This window comes from Euwallacea fornicatus, chromosome 1 (genome assembly GCF_040115645.1).
Source record: "Euwallacea fornicatus isolate EFF26 chromosome 1, ASM4011564v1, whole genome shotgun sequence".
NCBI classification, from domain to species: domain Eukaryota; kingdom Metazoa; phylum Arthropoda; class Insecta; order Coleoptera; family Curculionidae; genus Euwallacea; species Euwallacea fornicatus.
The window spans coordinates 6,304,885-6,325,322 of record NC_089541.1 but is presented as its reverse complement, the minus strand read 5'-3'; the positions used below and the strand labels follow the sequence as shown (position 1 = coordinate 6,325,322).

At 33.7% G+C, this 20,438-nt stretch overlaps 1 protein-coding gene across 4 annotated transcripts; it reads left to right on the top strand.

Annotated features, from left to right (window-relative positions):
• Nucleotides 1-1,983: 1,983 nt before the first annotated feature.
• Nucleotides 1,984-19,891, top strand: LOC136343056 (collagen alpha-1(XII) chain). 4 transcript variants are annotated; one of them, XM_066289434.1, is made up of 7 exons: nucleotides 1,984-2,192; nucleotides 5,663-5,844; nucleotides 12,932-13,070; nucleotides 13,333-13,472; nucleotides 15,912-16,063; nucleotides 16,119-16,340; nucleotides 18,887-19,891. In XM_066289434.1, the coding sequence occupies exons 2-7, from the start codon at nucleotides 5,793-5,795 to the stop codon at nucleotides 19,166-19,168; spliced, it is 987 nt and encodes a 328-aa protein (XP_066145531.1). In that variant the 5' UTR covers nucleotides 1,984-2,192; nucleotides 5,663-5,792; the 3' UTR covers nucleotides 19,169-19,891. The 4 variants fall into 4 exon arrangements, with proteins under 4 accessions (XP_066145531.1, XP_066145543.1, XP_066145526.1 ...); XM_066289446.1 differs by lacking the exon at nucleotides 18,887-19,891 and adding an exon at nucleotides 16,421-16,668 and having other exon boundaries at nucleotides 1,985-2,192; nucleotides 13,327-13,472; XM_066289429.1 differs by having other exon boundaries at nucleotides 1,986-2,192; nucleotides 13,327-13,472.
• The last annotated feature ends 547 nt before the right edge of the window (nucleotides 19,892-20,438 follow it).

Below are 20,438 nucleotides of genomic sequence, written 5' to 3'. Positions count from 1 at the left end.
AAACTGAAAAAATAAATAATATATTTTTTGATACCTGTCAATCTCTTCTAGTTAATTTTATAAAATTTCGTATCTGGGAGGTTTCTGGGATGAGAAATATAAAATTTATCAACGATTTAGTTGTAATTTCTAGAGGCCGTTATAAGCGACCATTAAGGCACATTTAAACACATGCAACTTTTTTATGCCACACTGTGTGTCACTTTCGAGAGAAATTTTTTTCTCTACTTTGTTTAAAAAAAGTATACCGTATTGTCGTCCTAGAAGAGACATTTTTCAAGAAAAATGCATATAAAGCTGAATATGTATGCTAATTATTTAAAAGTGCTAAAATATCTTGTCTTAATGGTCGCTTGTGGTGCCCTCTAAAAGATGCAACTAAATCCTTGATAAATTTTATATATCTCATCTTAAAAAACCCATGGATATGAAATTTCGTAAAATCAGCTGGAAGAGATAGAAAGATACCAAAGAATATGTGATTTATTTTTTCAACTATAATACCCCGTAATTTGAAAACTGATCAAGCTAGTATACATGTTTTAAGAACTTTTCATTTTAAAGCTACTTGGAAACTTACTCTGTGAAATATCAGACACTTATTCAATAACACCCTTTATATATATATATATTTATTAATTTTTTTACTTAAGTTTATTACGGTTTTTCTACTGCTCTTTTAGGTTTTGAGGGGGTTCATTAAATTAAAATATAAATATTTATTAGAAATTAACTGAAGTAAATACCTGAAACATTATAGAAGACGTATTATTTTTCATACGTATGAGCCGTAGTATTGGATACAGATTTCGTGATTTTTGGGTGTTCATTAAATGAAAGTAAAAAAAAGAAAAGACCTTTTATTTGAAGAATAGATTGATCTCTGAAAAGTTAAATATTTTAATAAGTTACTTTATTAGCGGAATTAAAGCTTGAATCTAGAGGTTGCTTTAATTATTTAAGGATGAACAAAGAAACGTACTTAGAATTATTAAACATCGTAATTTAAGTTTTATTTATTTATTCATTTTCGTTTGTATAAATTGACGCATTTTTACATTGCGAGATCATCATAAGTCAAATTTTGTGCTGAAGAATGAAAAATGGATGTATTGTTAAGGCTGGCGCGCTGCTTCCAGATGTGAAGAACAGAAACAAAGAAAAAGGGTTTATCATACCAACACGTATTACTATGAGCTGTAATAGTATCTTGTAGAACTAGCGTTAAGTTCCCAATTTTCACACGCATTTCACACTATACCGTTGCCACAGCTAGGAAAACTATGAAAAATTCCGTCTTGGTATAACTTACTGAAAATTGGACTGAAATATTACATATTACGATTACATTGAGAAAAAATGATCTTTTCAAATGTTAATACTGAATTTTACGGAATTAACATTCGATACTTTTAAATTAAGACAACGTTTAAGTATATGGTTCATAATACCTAAACAAATGAGAAAACCCAACAAGAATATTGTAGTATCCTGTATTGGATATTACAATCTAGAAAGAGATACTATTATCGTTCCTAAATTCGAGATCGAAAAGCATATTTTCTGCACGTCAATAATGCATTCATGATGTGTTATTGGTGAGATTTCAAAATCGGTGATTACCAAATAAAAATTTGAAATAATTAATGATTATGCTAAAAAAAATTAAATTACATGTGCAGCAAAGCCACTTTAATACACGCTCATCGGTAAAAAGTTATAAACACCCATATAATTCGCTTCTAATCACTGCACAAACCGATGATCATAGCTCTTGCATATCGATCTGAAAAATATATGACTTTGGAAGCATCCATTAATACATCTTTTAGTATTTACCCAGATCAAATTTCATGATTCGGAAGTTTTCGAGTGGTTCGCGTTTGATGAACTCCCTCGGAACTGGCTTTTCGAACTCCTATATGATGGCGTCGGCGTCGTCAAGCACCGGGATAGAGGTAAGTCCACTCAGTTTCTACCGCGTCGTGAGCAACGTCATGTGAGCCCAGAATCTGGGTGAGAGCTCTTCGGTTCGCTCATAAATATTTTGTTGAGCCTGGAGGATGGTCATTGCGGAAGTGGACTTTGGTGTGCACAGCATATAGTGATGGTGACTTGGTTTCACTCAGGCTTCTAGTGTGAGCAAATTACTTCTTTACAAGTAGTACCCTCTAGAGGAGTTAAATCAGTAGGTAGGTAAGCAATATTATTATAACAATTTTTATAACCAGAAAGTTTTAATATACTATTTTAAACATCATCATAACACAATCGGAATGGAACAAATAATCGATCTAATAATTTGTATTGAAAAGTTCATACTACCATATTTGTTCTTCCAAATGCTTTATAGGTCAAACGTAAAAAAACTATTTTTATTCAATTAGGATTCGACGTACTCGTGTTATATTAAACTTTAACGTTGTTTATACACACACTGGACAAAAGTGATAGATAGTGGAAATTCTATTTATTAGTTAAAATTAGAAAAGCAACAAAAAAAGATCCGATGAGGTCGGACAAAAATTCTGAAAATTATTCGTTTAAGGCTCTTTTTGTTCGTGTAAAATCTTGAAAATTACTCTATTGTTTGAATTATTAAAACTAATATTTTTTAAATTGATCCTGGTGTAGAAGAAATTCTGAAAATTAGGTTTTTGTAAATAATATCGTAATAGTGGAAAATTACTGGTTTTTAAATCAATTCGATTTAACGAAATCTTGAAAAATCTTTCCTATAATTTATCTTAACATGAAAAAATCGTGAATCTTAAAAATTGCTCTGTCTTTTGCATCATTTTTGCATAGTAAAATTAAAGGAATTTTTTCCAAAATCACTTGTGGACCGTGACTTCATCTTGACTGAACCATGACCTAACCGATAAAATGATTCGTCCTTTAATTAAATTCCTTAGAGTTGTAGTTTTCAAATATTGTTGTGTAGGTCTAATTAGTTTTATCGTTAAATTCTTGACCCTACACTACCTAAATAAGTAATGGTAATTCCTAAATTATCGTAAACTATGTAGTGTTAAATTAATTGTTTCTGATTATTTAAAACAAATTAAATTGAACTAGAACTTATCATTTTCTTTCTCACATTAAATGGATTCTATTGAGTTGCAATTGCCTAATTTGGTTATGGAGGTGATGGTTAAACTTCAAACTGTAACGAACTCAAAATGAATCAATTTGAACTGATTATTCAGGAACGTTGGGCTGTAGTTCTCTATTTCGCGTTGGTTGTTTGGTAGCAATTTCCAAATACAGTGCAGTTTTATCATTAAATTTCAGTCCCTAATCACTCAAAATCAATTAATTTGAACTAATAATACTGGATCATTGGGTTGTCTCTTTCTCGTGTTAATTAGATTCTATTGGGTTACAATTACCAAATATGGTTGCGCAGGTTTAATGAAGTTTGGTAATAATATTACACTACAGTGGTTAATAAGGTCTATATTTTTAATATGAAAACGTGCACAATAGAATGCAGGCATGCAAAAACCTTAAAATTCAAATTTTAAATATTGAGACAAAAATTTTTTCATGTACTTAGTCGATGAATAGTAACTGCAGCTGCTTCCATTCATACTTTTAATTTCATAAAATCAACATATTAAATAACTCCCCTCCCTTATCACTGCGATATTTATCGCAATACGTGGTATGTAGAGGGTATTAACTTTGAAACAAACCAATGCTCCTTCCTAAGAGATCGAGATTAGATGTTTCCTAATATTTTGGCCAAAAAAAAATTAACTGTTTATGTAAACATAGGTGATAACTTCTCTACTGTGTTCTTGTTTCCTCCTGTCGCTGTAATTAAATATTAAAATACAGTAAAACAAAGGATAAATAACGAAAGCTGCGTCATAACAATCCTTTTCATAGAAATGAATACCTCCAAATCAAAGCAGCGCAATGGTTATTTTCATAATTTAGTTCAAACTGGAAGGAAATAGACAGAAAATGGAATTGCTCTCGGTGCGGCAAAGCTTTAGGAATTATTGAATAACCTACCCTAATGCATATCCTTACCTCCAACTGCTAATGACACTTTCTTATAAGATAAGCTGCAAAATAATAACGAGTTGAATAATTAAGTCAAAGCTGCATTACCCTGAATTCATGTGCCAATTAAATCGATCCTACCTTTCTAGGGAATGTATACTTTACGATACTTTACGAAATCGATACGTTTGTGGTGGTTAAATGAATCGATTAACAATAAAAGGCAAGCCAAAGCGGAACGAAAAATCTGAAAATAGTAGTATTTTTTAAGAGCTTATTGGCGTTTAAATTTGCTGATTAATTAATCTAGAAACTGTTTTTTACATGATAGATTGGAGAAAATAAAATTCGACCATTTAATTTGAATACACATTTTTGAACTTTATCACTCTTAGTTAGCTGAATAGTTTTATCTCATACTTTAAGTTCTTCTTTAAGACGTCTAACCATAAAAATTGATTTTTTTAATTAGCGAATACATTTAAATATATACAAGAACTTTGTGAAATATAATCTACCATAAACTTTCCTTTCTCCTTTGTCATTGTTGCTATTTTAACCGTTTCAAATTAAAATGTCTAAAGATATGCAACAACCAATTTGCCTTAAAAAGGAGAAATTGCAATATTAAAACTTCGAGCAGTAGAGAAACATATATTAAGTATTCATAATCGCAAAATACATAAACACGCAATCGCAATTTGTGGCGCACGAAGAGCAGAATGTTGAGCATTAAATTCAAACACGTTAACAACATTCTGGCTGAGGACCAGAAGGTACTCAAGTTATTAAAATTGTTGAAAATCAATTTTTATCTCAAGGGAACACTTTGCAAAGGTGAGCTCGTTTATAAGTGACCTCTTTTGAAGGTAACTTTCCGTGAAAATTACACTACAAAGTTGTATTATTTTAATGATGAGGGAATTGAAAATGTATTTTTTTATGTAGATAAAAATGTTCAAGATAAACACAGCGTGACTTTCTAGCTCCGCAATTAACAGCCCTCTGAGCAAAAATCATAAAATAAAACCGGAAAAAGCTCCTCTTTAGAGGTCATATTTACCATCCCACTTAAATATAATTATATTTCATATTTATGTTATTAATTATATTTAGATATAATTATAATTTAATAAAGCCATGTAGGTTTCCCTGAAACCAAATAAAATATTGATACAATATATTTATCTTCATTGTTAATTCAAGCGTTTTTAAGTGAAATTTTTGGAGAAAGGGCCCAATTATCTACGCTCGGAGAGGGCACACTCTGGAAAAGCTAAGAGAACCTTAAGGGGAATCTAATACAGGTCACTGAGCCGTCTCTGAAGTTAAATCAGTGCGTTACATTTCTTCATTCTTTTCGAGATTTTTTAAAGCGGAAGATATGTCTACATGCGAGTTTGTTTGAAAGTTCAAGAGCCTTTTCCTAGCAGCCTAAAGCCCTTTATGCCAAAGAAACTCATTGCGTTAAAGGTGAGTTTTTTAAGAGCCTCTCCAGAAATTAACAAACTTCTTAAGAACTTCATCAAACAGCCTGCAGCCTTCTTTTTACATTGCTCTTCAGGGAAAACACAGTTAATTGTCCGGTACTTTCATCAGACTATTTTCAGACGTAGAATTGTCTTTGCAATCTGATTTTTTGTTTCAGAGGCTTCACTTGACCAAGCAAAACATCCTAAAAGTATGCGGGGGCAGACCGACTGCTGGAGGCTCGTCTGAATGTTGTGGAACTGCCACCGTCATGTCGGCACTTTCGAAAGGTTTCGGGCCAGTCTAATATGTTCTTTGTGGTATCAGTAATAGTTCTGATCCATACATTTGGCGTGACAGGTAAGATGGTACTTTTAGGTTAAAAATATTGCTTACGAGGTCGTAAAACAGGATCAGATTAGGGTATATAGGCCCTAAATTTTTTTTTGCAACCTTTTCTGCAACCAGATCACTGAAATTTAAAAAGCATGGTTTTCTAAGTAAAAAGGTGCTGTTTTATAGCCTTCGAAAAATGTATCGTTTTCGAATAAAATAGATTTTAAAGAGCACCTAACTTGTTTAATTTGAGGCTTCTAAATTTTGAAAATCTTTGATTTTCTATAGCTCGCATATTATTTATGGTTTTTTTTGTCTGTTTTTTTGTTCTGCAATAAAGCTCTGCGATATCTACATCTAATTTTGCGGCATTCTACATATCACCTTGCAACTCTCTATGTTAAAATCCTTTCTGGTAAAGTCATTCATTAAACCGTAAGCCTGCGGTTCTGTATTTTAGTAGTATCATAGCCTCACCACTCTTGAATGACATCATCCACACCAATTTCTCTTCTAAACTCCGAAGTAACAACTCTTCTAATAGGTTCATAAAGGTACATTATGTTTGATAAATCCACTTGTAAGCCGAAATTCTTTTAGAACTGCATTCCAGTCACAAGAAAGTTGAACAATTCAATTCACTCTTCCAAAAATTCGGTCAAGCCTACGGTATATACCCTACCAGCTTAAATATGATTAATAACTGAGTGAAAAACTTGGTAAAAAAACTTTTATATTGAGTAAATCCAAGCTATTGTTTGGTCCCTTATTCCATCAATCTATCGATCTGAAAACATAACCCTAACGATAAACTTATTCAATCTATAAATCTAAAGATTAAAAACAGTTTATCATTCTAAAGTTAAAAGTTTGCATTGATAAATAGGGAGATGAGGGTTGCGAGTTTTCAAAAATATTTAGGACAATTTGACCATTGGTTTGGAACGAAACATATTCATTGACTTAAACATCCTATCCTGACTCTGCATTAATTTTTATTTTAATTTCTGTTCGCAAAACTCATCCACTCAATATCCGCTATATCGACATTAATGAATCATTCTATTATCGATATTTCATCCATCGGTATTTAGAGATTCAGTGATGGCAAACGAATTCAAAATGCATTCTTTTCGGAATTATATTTATTTATTAAATTGAAATTCCATTGTGCTTTGAATTTTATTAGTTCAATTATAAATTTTATAAAATACGCTGATTTGATTGATATTCATACCGTTAATATTGATAGTGCATCGTTAATTTGGCCCTAATTGTCGCTTTTCTAACGGCACAAGGTCGAGATTCATATACAAATAAAAATGAGCACCAAATGTGTATCGATGATATATTAAATACCAATAAGTCGTTTTCTGAGGGATTTTTTTTACAAAAGGAGCTTATTCAACTTTTAAAACCAAGTGGGTTGGAACTCTGCTAGTGGGCGGGTAAAGTACCTGAATTTCTTAAGTTATTACCTGGTCACGAACGACAAACATCTTTAACATTTGATAATGATAAACCACATTTCTTAAAGATTCTTGGACTGCAACGGTTTCTATAAATCAATTGGTCTCCATGCCAATGTCCGTCTACGGACAAACCTTGTACAAATCGTACTGTGCTATTCTACATTCTAGTCAAGTACATTATGCAGTATATATAGACTTCAAAGATAGACTGGGATGAAACCCCTCAATTTCGTACTATTTCAACTTAAGAACTTCCAGTTAAGAACTGAACTTTCTTAATTAGCTGCACTGCCAATATATTGTTTTATGTTAGCACCGAATTTTTAAAGTTGAAAACTTCATGGATTTTGTAATGTATTCACAACCGGTTATAGTGCAGTAATTTTCTCTGTACTTTGAATAAGAACTTTCTGTTCAACTTCTTTGTGCAAAGAACTCTATTCAAAGCTTTGATAGTCCTAAAGGTGGAATTTTATATTAATGTTATCTGCAATAAAAGAATTTCTTGATCGAATTCTCTGATTTTTTCGTGGATTAGAACCTCTTCCAGTGACTCGAAAACACTTCTAGCTAACAGAACCAAGCGATGAGTAACATCTAACAAGTTATTTAAAATTGCTCATGTTGTTAAATCCCTTCCGGGATAAATCCTGCTCGCTTTTGTCGCGGTCTTACTTTGTCGCAGTTGTTCGGTCATGAAATTATGAAATTAAATTTCCTTTTTAAGTGAAGCTCGAGGCCAGTGGACTAGCGAATATTTCGCTATTCAGTTTGTGCAGAAGACCTTCTCAGCACAGGAGGTCGTTTAACGTATTTGGATTTTCTTTCATCGGTAAGAAATCCATTGCTTTTACCAAAATCTCATCATCTTATTATAATTATTGAACATATACACATATAAAGTCTATCTACATCCCGGAGTTAATATTTTTCCTAATTTACCCGTACAGTCACAGTGGATTATTTCTTTCAGGAACACAAAACTACAATTTCTGAGTATTTCGGAAGTTTTCGAGCGCGACCTAAACCTTATCGAGCGTCAATAATCGCCGATTTACTGGTTCACTTAATTTCCAATTAAATCCGTTTTCTCATGTGGCTCTGCGGTGCCTTCCTGGTAACTATACTGGGTGCACCAGATTTCATGCCCTTTCAGAGAAAGACGGGCGATTTACATGCAAAAGCTACAAAATGGGGAGAAAAGTTGAGGCTAGAGATAATTCTAAATATGCGAGGTAACTGAAAAAGTTATATTAAAATTCGGTTCCCTTTGCTCTTTTAAGTTTAAATAGAATTCCTCCGTGTATTTTAACATTTTTAGATTTTTTTTTAATTCTAATAACAAAAATGTGAGAATAACAGAAAGTTCCGTTTAAAATGAAAAAGTTTAATCCTAATGTACTCTTTGGGCCACTCCGTATGATTATAAATATGTCCAGTCCATATCTCTACTTCTTTTTCACAACTCTTCTATTTAAACCGTTCATCTACATCTACATGGTACTGAGATAATTGTTTTCGCATAAAATCATAGACACCCTGTATCTTCAACGAGCGGAACAAAAGCTTTCAAATCCCATATCTGTGCATTCGTATGCATTTCAACAAAGGCAGTGTATGTGGAGTTGACCCACAAACAGACCAACGAAAGCTTTATAGCGACGTTCTGAAGATTCACCCCTCAAAAAACTTCAGTTATCGCTTGGTTCAGTAACAATGCGGCAAATTTCATTAGGGCAAACAACCAATCTAGGGATTTAGCTAAGGCAACGTCGGGAAGTTTAGCGTTTCGATTATTTAAGGCGAAATTTCGAGCCACCCTTCTGTTCCGCATTTTAATGGGTTGGCTGAAGTCGGTGCGAAAATGGCAAAGCCCATTTATTTCAAGTCATTGGGGATCAAAATTTAACTTACAAAGAATTTACTACTTTACAGTGCCAAATAGAGGCAATTCTTAACTCTCCTCAATGTTGTTATCCAAATGATTTAATACTTCTTACGGCAAGCCACTTTTTAACGTTAGGACTATTAAAGTCCATTAGCCTCAGAAAGACTTATTGGAGTGGAAGATCAACCGATTGATACGACAGGAGTAAATATAAAAAATATAATCCTATTTCGGGAAGTGTTATTCTATACACCCTCTAGCAGTGCTTAAATGGTCTGATCCGGTCACTGAAGTCAAATTAAATCATTTGCTTCTCATTATTGATGAAGTAAAACTTACCTTCAAATGGTTGTTCAGCCGAGTAATCGTGCGCTACATTCAGGCAAGTATGAGCAAGTGCATAAAACTTTGCCCCCTGCCTAATCCTTAATTCTCTCATTAATTTTCTTCTTTTCGTTTTTCTTATCTTTGGTTTTTTCGCTTATTTTTTATTTGTTCTCGTATCTTATATTGTCCATCCTCGTTTTTGTTAACTTATTTAAAAATGTTCCGTTCTTCGGGCCGGCTATGTTAGTTATGTTAATGCAACTTTCTATTCTCATTTTGTTCCATTCTATTCTCTAACAACTATATCGGACATTTTATGAGTACTATGCTGACCACCGAATCGCTAGTTTATAGTTTGAATAATCGAACTAGATATCAAATATCCAATATTTGGTTGTTAGCATTCGTTATATCGCATGCATCAGAACACATTCAGCGTTTTTCTTATACTGATTTTGATTTGTTTATTGGATGCATAGAGCGTCTGTAAAAAGTATTGCGACACGTTTATAACTTTCATAAACTCAATATTAAAAAAAAATAAATGCGTATTATTTTATTTAAAAAGAAACGTTTAAAGCACTATTTTTTATGTTCAAATTTTTCACCCTTATCAGCTATCTCCACTAACTTTTTATTGTTAAGTTGAAAGGTATCCATCGTGGTATATCAAACGAAAGAAAATTGAGTAAGAGATACAACGGTATAACCAAAACTAAAATTACATCTAGAGTTTCCTTAAAAAAATATAACAAAGTCCATATCCTAAAAAGACTAAAAGTTTTAATCTTTGTTTCCTAGATAAATAATCCATTCTTATTTCACTTTTGAAAGAGAGTGAAAAAATGACAATAAAACGTAGAAATTTCAAATCGTTTTCATTGTAAACAATTTTTTGGATACAAAATATTTTGGTTTTCATAGAATTCATTTGTTCGACATTTGCCATAGTTCGAAGATTAAAAAAATGGATCGTTTACCTGAAAAGTTACGAATAGAAATTTTTAACCCTTTTAGGGCATAGAAATCGCAAAAGAACTTAAGAAGAAGAGTGTCTCATATTTGATGAGAAATATCCAGACCGACCTATTGATAAAAGTGTAGTTTGTCGCATTAATAAAACATTTCAGTCAACTGGATATATGAAAGCTGTTTCGAAATGTGGAAGACCTCGAACGCAAGTGGTGCCGATAAAGCATTAAACGTTCTTTTATCTATGGACAAAGACCCTATACAGTCTGCCACCGAAGTCCATGAATTTGGTATATCTGCAATATCAGCAAGTAATCTTTTAAATCGAGAAAAATTTCGTAGATACAAAATTTCTTTACCCAAGATTTTACACGTTAAAATTTTGATATCAGGATCGAATATTGAGAATTGATGCTAGAAAAAGGCATTCAGAATAATAGATTTTTTTCTAGAATTTATATTTATCATTAGAACAATAAAAAAGACATAATTGTAACTACTAGTCGATAGAAAATTTTCATCTCATGCAGGCTCTACATACAAAATATTCGCAAAAACTCAATGTATAGATGGACATAATCGGCCACCTGTTCATTGGTCCATTTTTCATAGCGGGAATCTTAAACAATACACCATACTTGCACTTATTGCTAAACGAAATAGTTCCATCACCCGCCGTAGTTTTTTCCTGGAGAAAATGGAAAAGACGTATTCAATGATATTTAATCCCAACAAGATGGTGAACCACCATATTATGCTATGGTTGTTAGAGAGTACTTTTGTGAGATTTTCTCTAGGATATGGATCAATAGAAGAGGCGCAATATAATTGCCGCCATGATCTCCAGATCTTAGGTTCTCAATTTTTTTTTGGAGTCGCTTAAAAGGTTCCATTTACAAAATCACGTTACAAAATTTAGACGATGTACATCTGAGAATTCACACACAATTGGAATTAATAACGGAAGCAATATTGAATAATTGCATAAAAGGAGTCCAAAAAACGGCCGGGTCATTGCCAAGTTGTTACTGGAGCCTAATTTGAACATTCATTATAGGAATTTCAATTGTGTTTGATGTAATAATGCATTAGTCTCTTTTGTATCTAATAATTTTATTTTTTATGAAACTGTACATTCAATTTAAGTTCTGAGTGTAGCATTGTATCCGTTATTAAATGACCTTTCATTTGACATACTACAAGAGGTACCTTTCCACGTGAAAACAAAAAGTTGATAGGGGTGGCTGTATAGGGGTGAAAGATTTGAACGTCAAATATAATGCTTCAAATGCCTTGTTTTAAATCAAATTGTACGTATTTAAGTATTTTTTTGAAAATATCAGGTTTATAAAAGTTATAAAGGTGTTGCGATACTTTTTACGAGCGCTATATAGCTCATCGGAACTCGTCCTTTCAGCATCAGTTATTAACTATAAGCCGAGCCAAAATGTCCTGGTTACTTTGACTTATAGTTTCAGATAATTATCTAGTTTTTACTAAGTCTGGAACTCTTCCGAATAGACTGATCGACTGTCCGGCAATACTGCGAATTCAATGGTGGCCTTTCGCACATACATCGGATTCAAACTCTGAAGCACGATGTGAAAAACACCTGATTTCCCGGATAATATCGGTTCACGTTTACGCGTTTTTAGTCTTCGTATAACTTCATAAATAACCATAAGTAGCTCGAACACCTGACAAGCGATAGCTCGTTAAGAAAGTGAACGATGAAATTTTTTCCATGCCCACAACCCCGGATTCACCTGTCAATTTCTTGTTTTAACACAAACCACCCTTGCAGTAATTTGTTCTTGTCGGATCGATAGTCCGGTATTGCGCTATAGCCAAGTTCGTGATCTCTGTATTTGAATGTTCCTTTTTTACTTTCCGGGTTATTGCTTAATGAAAACTTTATTATTCATCTGGCGGAAATTGAATTATTTTAATGTTTTGGTCATTTAATCGTAAAGAAATTCTATAAATAAATTCAAGGCTTCTTACTTTACCGTGTTGCGGCCTAGTAAATGGGAAACTTCCATTATTCATGTTGCTGTCGTATTTGCATGCAACCCCCTGAGCTTGCATTTCCAGCCGCTGCAAAGAGGATGCGTGCCAATTGCTCATCATTTCCTGTAAATCCATGGAAGCTTTCAAACTTACGAAACATTTTATTATTCGCGTTTCCCTTACACCGTTTTTCGTCAGTTTTAATAGCAACTTTCCCCTTCAAATGCGCATAAGAAAATATTCTTTATCGGAGAAGGAGCCACTGCTTGTCCCTACGATTATTAAGTAATTTATTGAAAACCAACATGGAAATATAGGTCGATATAAGGGGTTTTACTTATACATAAAGTACATCCACACAAGCTGTTTCCTCGTCCTAGAAACCAGTATTCGAGACATCGTCTTAACTGTTACACGTATAACTGCGAGGTTCTTGTTCCAGAATCGATGCCCGGTGGGTACGGAGCCCCCGAAAATATCACCGTAACTTTCCTGAACCCTACGACAGTCAGAGTTTCTTGGGCGACTGCATTGAACCACGTAGACAAATATGATATCACTTACAAACCGACTGATGCCAGGTAAATCGTTCAGTAATATTACATAAGGTAAAATTGAAAAATCAATGTTAAAGTAACTTCCTGTTGGATTGGAATTAAGTCTTGGAAACTTTGGAAGTTAGAGTCAGGCAGGAAAGTTTGAATTTCGAATTTTGAAACGTTTCCTTAGGGGCCTAAAATATTGGCTCAGTTCCAAGAATACTTAATATAGCGCAATTTACGACGTTTAGCTTTTAATTCTGGTGTGTTCTGCTGTGGTGAATCAGAATACTATTAGTTACAGGGTGGTGGAAATTGTGGCTGGCAACAGCGATGCGGTGACCCTGTCCAACTTGCATCCAGATACGCAGTACCAGCTTACAATATCGGCTGTCTGGTCAGGGAGGAAGTATAGAAGTAGGCCTATCGTCTTCCGGACCCTGGGTAAGCGGCCTAGAATATTCTGTGAGGCCACAATCAAGTTTTATGAGCAAGACTCAGGATTCTGGAAATCGGTAGAAAAAGTATTTTAAGCTAATCGTGATTTATTTTTGATTACTTTTTTTTTGTGCTGTGCTACAAATAAATTTAATTTTACCGCTCTTTATCTGCATAAAGAAAAGTATTACTGAGTTGCGTTTAGATGGGCAACGCGCATTAGAACGTATTGCTGAAGTCCTGATTTTAAAATTTGGGACACCCGATATAGTAATATAGGATGTCAGGGTTTTTTGTATTAGAATTAAAATTCTAATTAGGATTTTAATCACGTATTCTACGCATAAAGATAATATTAATTTGCTCTATATACTATTTCGAAAAATGCTGCCTTAAAGAAATACAGGATGTTGCAATTTTATATTTTTTCCTGTTTATCTTTTATAGCTCCCAAAGTTTTTGCGATGTTTAACTCGAATTTTGAATATGAGTTAATAGGATAAATAGATGGATTCACATCATTACCTGATGGTGAGGAACTAGCTAAATGCAATTATCAACACAGGTGGATAGGTCGTGATGGACTAATTCCTCGGCCTCCTCGATCGCCCGATCCAGCATCTCTAGATTTTTATGTTTAGGTGTTTATAACAGAAAATATGTACTCTTCTCCTGCAAACTTTCAAGAATAACTTGTAAGGCGAAGAAGAAATTGTGCTCTTGAAATAACTGTTCAGAATTTGAAAGATGTAAGGCAGTCTTTGTGACGACGTTTTAATTAATGTATAGAACGTAACGGCGAACATTTCGAACAATTTCTGTAATAATCATAATTTATTTTCAATTTAAATTATTTTGTGATCTAATAAATTATCGCTGTTCAATTTACTCTGCATTCAAAGTTACTGTTGTCCTCTTGTCTACTATTATTTTTCATTCCTCTTCTGTTAAAAATCTGCTTTACTTTGAGATTGTCAATGAATAAATCCTTACTTTGATTTACACCGTAGTAGTGTGTCAGAAAATGTAATCTCAGTAGAATGTCAGAAATCAACCAAACTTGCTTGAGGAACAAAGTAACATGCATTACCTCACTATTTTGCAAATAACTGAAAAACGATGGAAGATACCAAAATGGGGAAAATACATAGAAGTTTTTAAATCAAACAGGCAATTTAAATTTCTAAAATTAAATAATATGCAGTGCACCACAAGCAAATTTTAGACGATAAAATGAGTCGTAAATCCAAAAAATATTACCCTATAGATTTGCAAGATCTATTAGTTATATCTAATCGTGTCGACCCTAAAGAGTAACTTTGAGGGCTATAAAAGATAAACCGCAAAAAATATAAAATTTCAACATACCATATTTCTTTAAAAAGCATTTCTCGAATATAGTTTATATAGCGAACTAATACATGCGTAGAATACGTGGTAAAAATCCTGCTACGAAAAACCCCATCATTCTGTATATCACGCGTATTTGCAACTTCTTTAGAACTACTTTTAATTTAATGCATGGAGATCTCGTAGTTAGTTTCGTCGAAATTCCTTCTAAATGGTAACTAAATGTTATCTAAATGTACTATCAATTTCGAAATTGATGCTTTACATTCGTTACATTTGTGTAAAAGAAACGAAATATAATCATACCGGGCATGTTTTCGGCTCAGCACCAACTGACTCAATAAGGTCACGTTGGAAGGGAATTTAAAATCATCAGATTAATGATAATTTCTAATGATACTTAACGGAATTAGGGCCAAATGGTTGATGTTTTGTTAACTTTGAATGTCTTCAAAACGTAATAAAAAAGTATTCGCTTTTGAGGGCAATTCTGTTTTCATCCGTAAGAGACTTTTGGATTATTCTAAGAACTCCCCTTTATGGCTGATAAAATGTAATAACAATACTAACTTCCAAAATGTTCCTCCATTAAGTCTCCATATTATTTCTTCATACGGTCTGTTATTTAATCATCTTCAAATTATCAATTATGAAGTTTTCCACATCTCTGGTCAGTTTTCGTCTAAATAAAGACTTATTTGGTTACTAGAAACTCGGACAATTCTATTTCTAAGCTAAGCTAATTAATCCTAATAACTCTTTAATCCATCTTTTCCCATTCAGTTTTACTGATTTTTCGAAAAGGCAAAAAAATTCTTAAAATGTATTAAAAACAGCAAGTAAAGTCACGAGTAAATGCATATAACCGCAATCCAGTTCAAATTATTGTCGTTAAATTTGAAAGATAAAGATGCACGGAAGTTCTGGGCTCTATTAAAGAATTCCAAGATAACTCCAGATATCGAAAAGGTTTCAGTTCAGTATTGAGAAGAGTTTCGGTTAACAGGTATTAAAATAATAGCTTTGCGTTGTTTTGTAAAATGTGTTAAGAAACGGATTGTTATTATAATCCTAATACCCTTTTGTCATCCATAGAACCACCCAGGTCATCAGCGCAACAAGACTCTATGGCTGTGGCTGCCGGGGTTAGCGCCACTACCTTGACTACCACATCGGACTACACCACCCCTAAAAGTTCGACTACTGAAAAGTATAACATCGTCGAGTATCCTCAAACCAGTTCCACTGTAAATTGTCCCAATCCAAATTATCTATATTGACCCTATAACATGTATTGTGTAGGTGCGAGGAGTAGAAATCGGAATAGTTCTGATCGTTCTGGTGGTGTGGATAGCAGCCATAGCCTTGTTCTTTAATCGCTGGGGTAAAATAAGAATGCTTCTGCCCTACCAACCGGATTACAAGCAGGAGCAGTTAAAAGTTCCAGGGACTGCAGCCTGTGCTGCTGCTGTCGCCACTGGAAATCTTTGCGCACATCATGCCACATCGAATATTTGCCAACAGGTTTGTTGATGGTTTCAACGTTCACCCTCAATTTCCTTGCAGGACCCCTTAGTTCATGTAAAGCGGATTTTTATATACAGGGTTGTTGTACTATATGGGATAATTGCTTCAGTACGCCCCGCCTAACTAGGGAGTCAAAGGAATGTGGATGCCAATTCGCCCTGTTGCACAGGGCAGAGGAAACCTAGCAAGAAGTTTCCGACGTGATCGAGTTTACAGATTCACCCGATCACGTCGAAGATCACACCCCTGATCTTAGTCGCGTAGAAATGTTGTTGGCAGAACACGAACCTATGTTCGCTAAACAGGATTCCCTGCTATCCCAATGTTACGTTACCACTGAAGTGGAGTCGTTACGTAAACAAGGGTCCTCTTCAATCCATTCCGTAAGTCCGGCACGAGGCACTTTTATGCACTTTGAAGGGCTCGGATTTTGCTTCACACCGCTGTCATTGGTGATCACTTTTTGGTGCCGCTTTGTATATTATGCTTAATCCTTAAATCTATATAGGGTGTTCCATGACGAAAAAAAGGCACTTTAGGAGATAATTGTATAGCTCGTTCCCAACAAAAAAGTTGAAGACATATTTAATTTTTTTTTTAATGATAAGATGGTTGGAATTGTTAAAGCATACACACGTAATTTCTCAGAAAATAAAAATTATTAAGAAGGTATTGTCCAATAAGATTTTCTTACCTCTATTTTTTAACATGCATTCAAAAACTAAATATTTCTTAAATCGTTAAAAGTCGGACAATTATTTAGTATATGACTTGTTCGTTGGAAACGGCGAGTATAATCATCTTTTCAAGTATCTTCCTCTCGCCATAAAACATCCTGTGTATGGGGGTGTATGCTTTTATTACCATAAAAGATTGGATTTTTCTAGGTTTGGAAGTACTACATAATTACACACGTCATTTTGCATAGATGCATTTTAAAATAGATGAGCTTCATCACTTTATTCACTGCTAGAGTTGAATCATGCTTAGATTAGTGATACCTAATTCTATAGTACATTTGAGTTTCCTTACTATAAAAGCATGATTCAATACAGAAATGCAATTTTTTCAATTAAACATCCAATTTTAGTTGATGAGGTCTCCGACAGTTATTGATTAACTCAGAGCTGATGGTTTTCATATAGATTTGCTCAGAAAATCTGTGGATCAAGTTTTCTTAGCTTTCTTTATACAGCTCACTCTCCATATAATCATTTTGCTATTAGTATAATTTGCTGAGATCATAATAAATTATAAAATAAACGATCAAGTTGAATTAGCAGTGAATTGGTTGGGTTCTTCGTTTCATAAAGCAGTTATGTTGCTGGTAAAATTATCATCTAATTTGCTTTATATTTTATATTCAAATCTATGTTCCATGAAATTCTCATTTCTAATTGGCACTTGTAACTTTCATTTAGGTTAGGACGACTTAAACTTAAATATGCTCAAGTGGATTCGATTGAAATGCTCAATATTGGTGAAAATTTTATGTCCAAACTTGTCGAAGGCGGATTTCATAAGAGCTTGCATGAGCATCTTAAAGCAGTATCCGCTTTATTCCTCTTCCCTCTTAAGAAATTTTCTAGTGTCAAAAGTCGAATCACAAGTTCTCACATTCCAGAAAAGGAAAGATTCAAAGCCAAATTCGAAATATCCATCTTATGTCAATGCTAGACAGAAATCCAGAAATTTCCACAAAAGCTCCATTTAATATAATGAGGTCGTTATTTGAAGCGTTGACTCCTTTCAGTCAGGAAATTTCATAATTATTCTGAATACTTTTTTTTTAAGAAAATACAAACCATCATATGATCTATATGTTTGAAGCAACTGTTAATTTTTTCTGTTATTTTGATTGGGAATAACGCGTCACACACAAATAGAGGTTGTAGAAGCGGTAAAGTTGCACAATATTCTCGGATGAGACTCTTCTTAATAAAGAGTAAATGTCATTCTCAGTAAAATTTTACTGAGGATAGTGTGCAATTTCACTCAACAATTCCTCCTCATGAGTGAGGCGTTCATTCAAATTCACATTTAAAGCATCATAGTCAACTCTGGTTTGTCCTTTAAAATCCAGAATTTATGGTTGTTCAAGGGGCGAGAAGATCTCTTAGAACTTTAAGTCATCAGAAACAGATTCCCTTTTAAACCAACTGTGATGAACAACAACGTCTGAAGTTTTTCAAACAAAATGATCTTTCGGCAAGGGAAATTCTAATCAGATTACAGGCTTTCTGGAGATTATATCCGCGTTAACCTTTGATCCATGTTCACATAAGAAATAAAATAAAATGTTAATACCTTTAAGCAGTGACATGTGTGTTACGTTAAATGCCCACGTGTCCATGTGTTTTTGGGTGAAACTCGCTCAACTTTTTAAATTATTTACATCCAATGGAATTTGTGTTTACGATGACGCAAATTCGCCCTGTGTCTTAATTCGATCAATATAAGAAATAGTGTTTCTGATATATGGAAATCCATTTAACTTGTCCTAACTTGCAACATTAGAACACTTCAAGTTAAACTACTTTAAGGAAAGCCCGATGTTCCAGGTCCATGCACAACCTCCTCGGACCCCCCGTCCCCGGATGAACTCAGCCATCTTCGTGTCGAATAGCGGCCCTGGAATTGACCCTAAGGAGTTTTTCCGCCGTTACGGATCTGTGTCAAGGCTCTGTAGAAAAGCTAGGAGTGTGGACAATATATCCTTGGAGGAGCAACATTTCGGCCTGCCCACTTTGTCTATTAGCGGACCTTCTCCTTCTGAGAATGAGGAAGAAACGGAGATTAGGGAAACCGACCATTGTTTAGCGTAAGCAATTTTACTTTGAGTAACAAAAGTAAATAGCAATTAAATTCCGATATGGAGTGCACATGTAGTCGGCTATAAATTTAGAGGAAAAAGTAGATGTCGAAGCATCTATAGGTATATAACTAAAAATAGGTAATTGTTAGTGCCGAAAATAGCTGAATCCTTTAGTTGGAATGGTTGATGTTCGTATCGACTGACTGTCAACTTGAAGAAACATGTTTCCGTCCAACCTCATATAATTAATAGATAACTTGTACTTCATATTACTAAAAAGAGAGACTTGTAATTTATAGTTTTCCCTGTTAAACCATTAATAAATTAATCCCACACGAAGGGCGATTATTTGCATTTCCCGGCAGCTGCACACAACATCGAACTTTAAACTTTGAGAGCTCCTTTTACATACATTTTACATAACGTCCGTTTCAATTATAGGATTCAACTGCGTTAGGAATACCTAGGCTGTAAATACATTAGAAGGAATAATGACCAAGTAACTCTTAGAAACTATTCGACCAATTTTAAACGCTATAAATTCATACAATTTTGTCTATTATTGCTAGATTCTTATACATCATCAATTCCTCTTTGCTAAACTTGTATCGTTAGTACGACCAAAACGTTACATATTCGTTAGATATCACTAGCTCAAACTAATCTTAAGCCTGTATTTTTCTACTTCTCTTTTTGCTTTTGTACATACGTCTTAATACACTTTATTCTGATAGCAATGTGTTTATTATAATTGTTCCCACTCTAAAAAATTGTTTAAAACTGGTCGGTACAAATCCCTCACCATTTCATCCAGAAATAAGGTCGGAATTTTAATTTCCAAACAAAATATAAACATTTTTACATCTTATTGCTTAATGAAATGTTGAAGAAAAAAAATCCAAATCGAAAATCTTTGTGGCGAATGATTCGCCACGATTCAGTGTATGTGGTTCTTTATCAAAAAAAAAATAATAATAAAAAAAATTAAAATTTATGTAGCGGAATGCCCTTCACTATTTTGTCCGGAAACTTCGACTGATTTCAGGACTTTAATCCTAAAAATGTAATAATTCATATTTTTATAACAACCATGGTAAAACTAAATAAACAATCCAGTAATTATTGCAAAGTTGACTCAAATTGTAATCCAAAAATAGGCCACGCGTGCTGTAAACAAGTCGCAAAATCCAAATAACTAACCTGAACTATCTAACCCGGATCTTACGGGGATGAACCAATCCTATTTTCATAGATAAGTTGAGCGCATAATTGCAGACAGA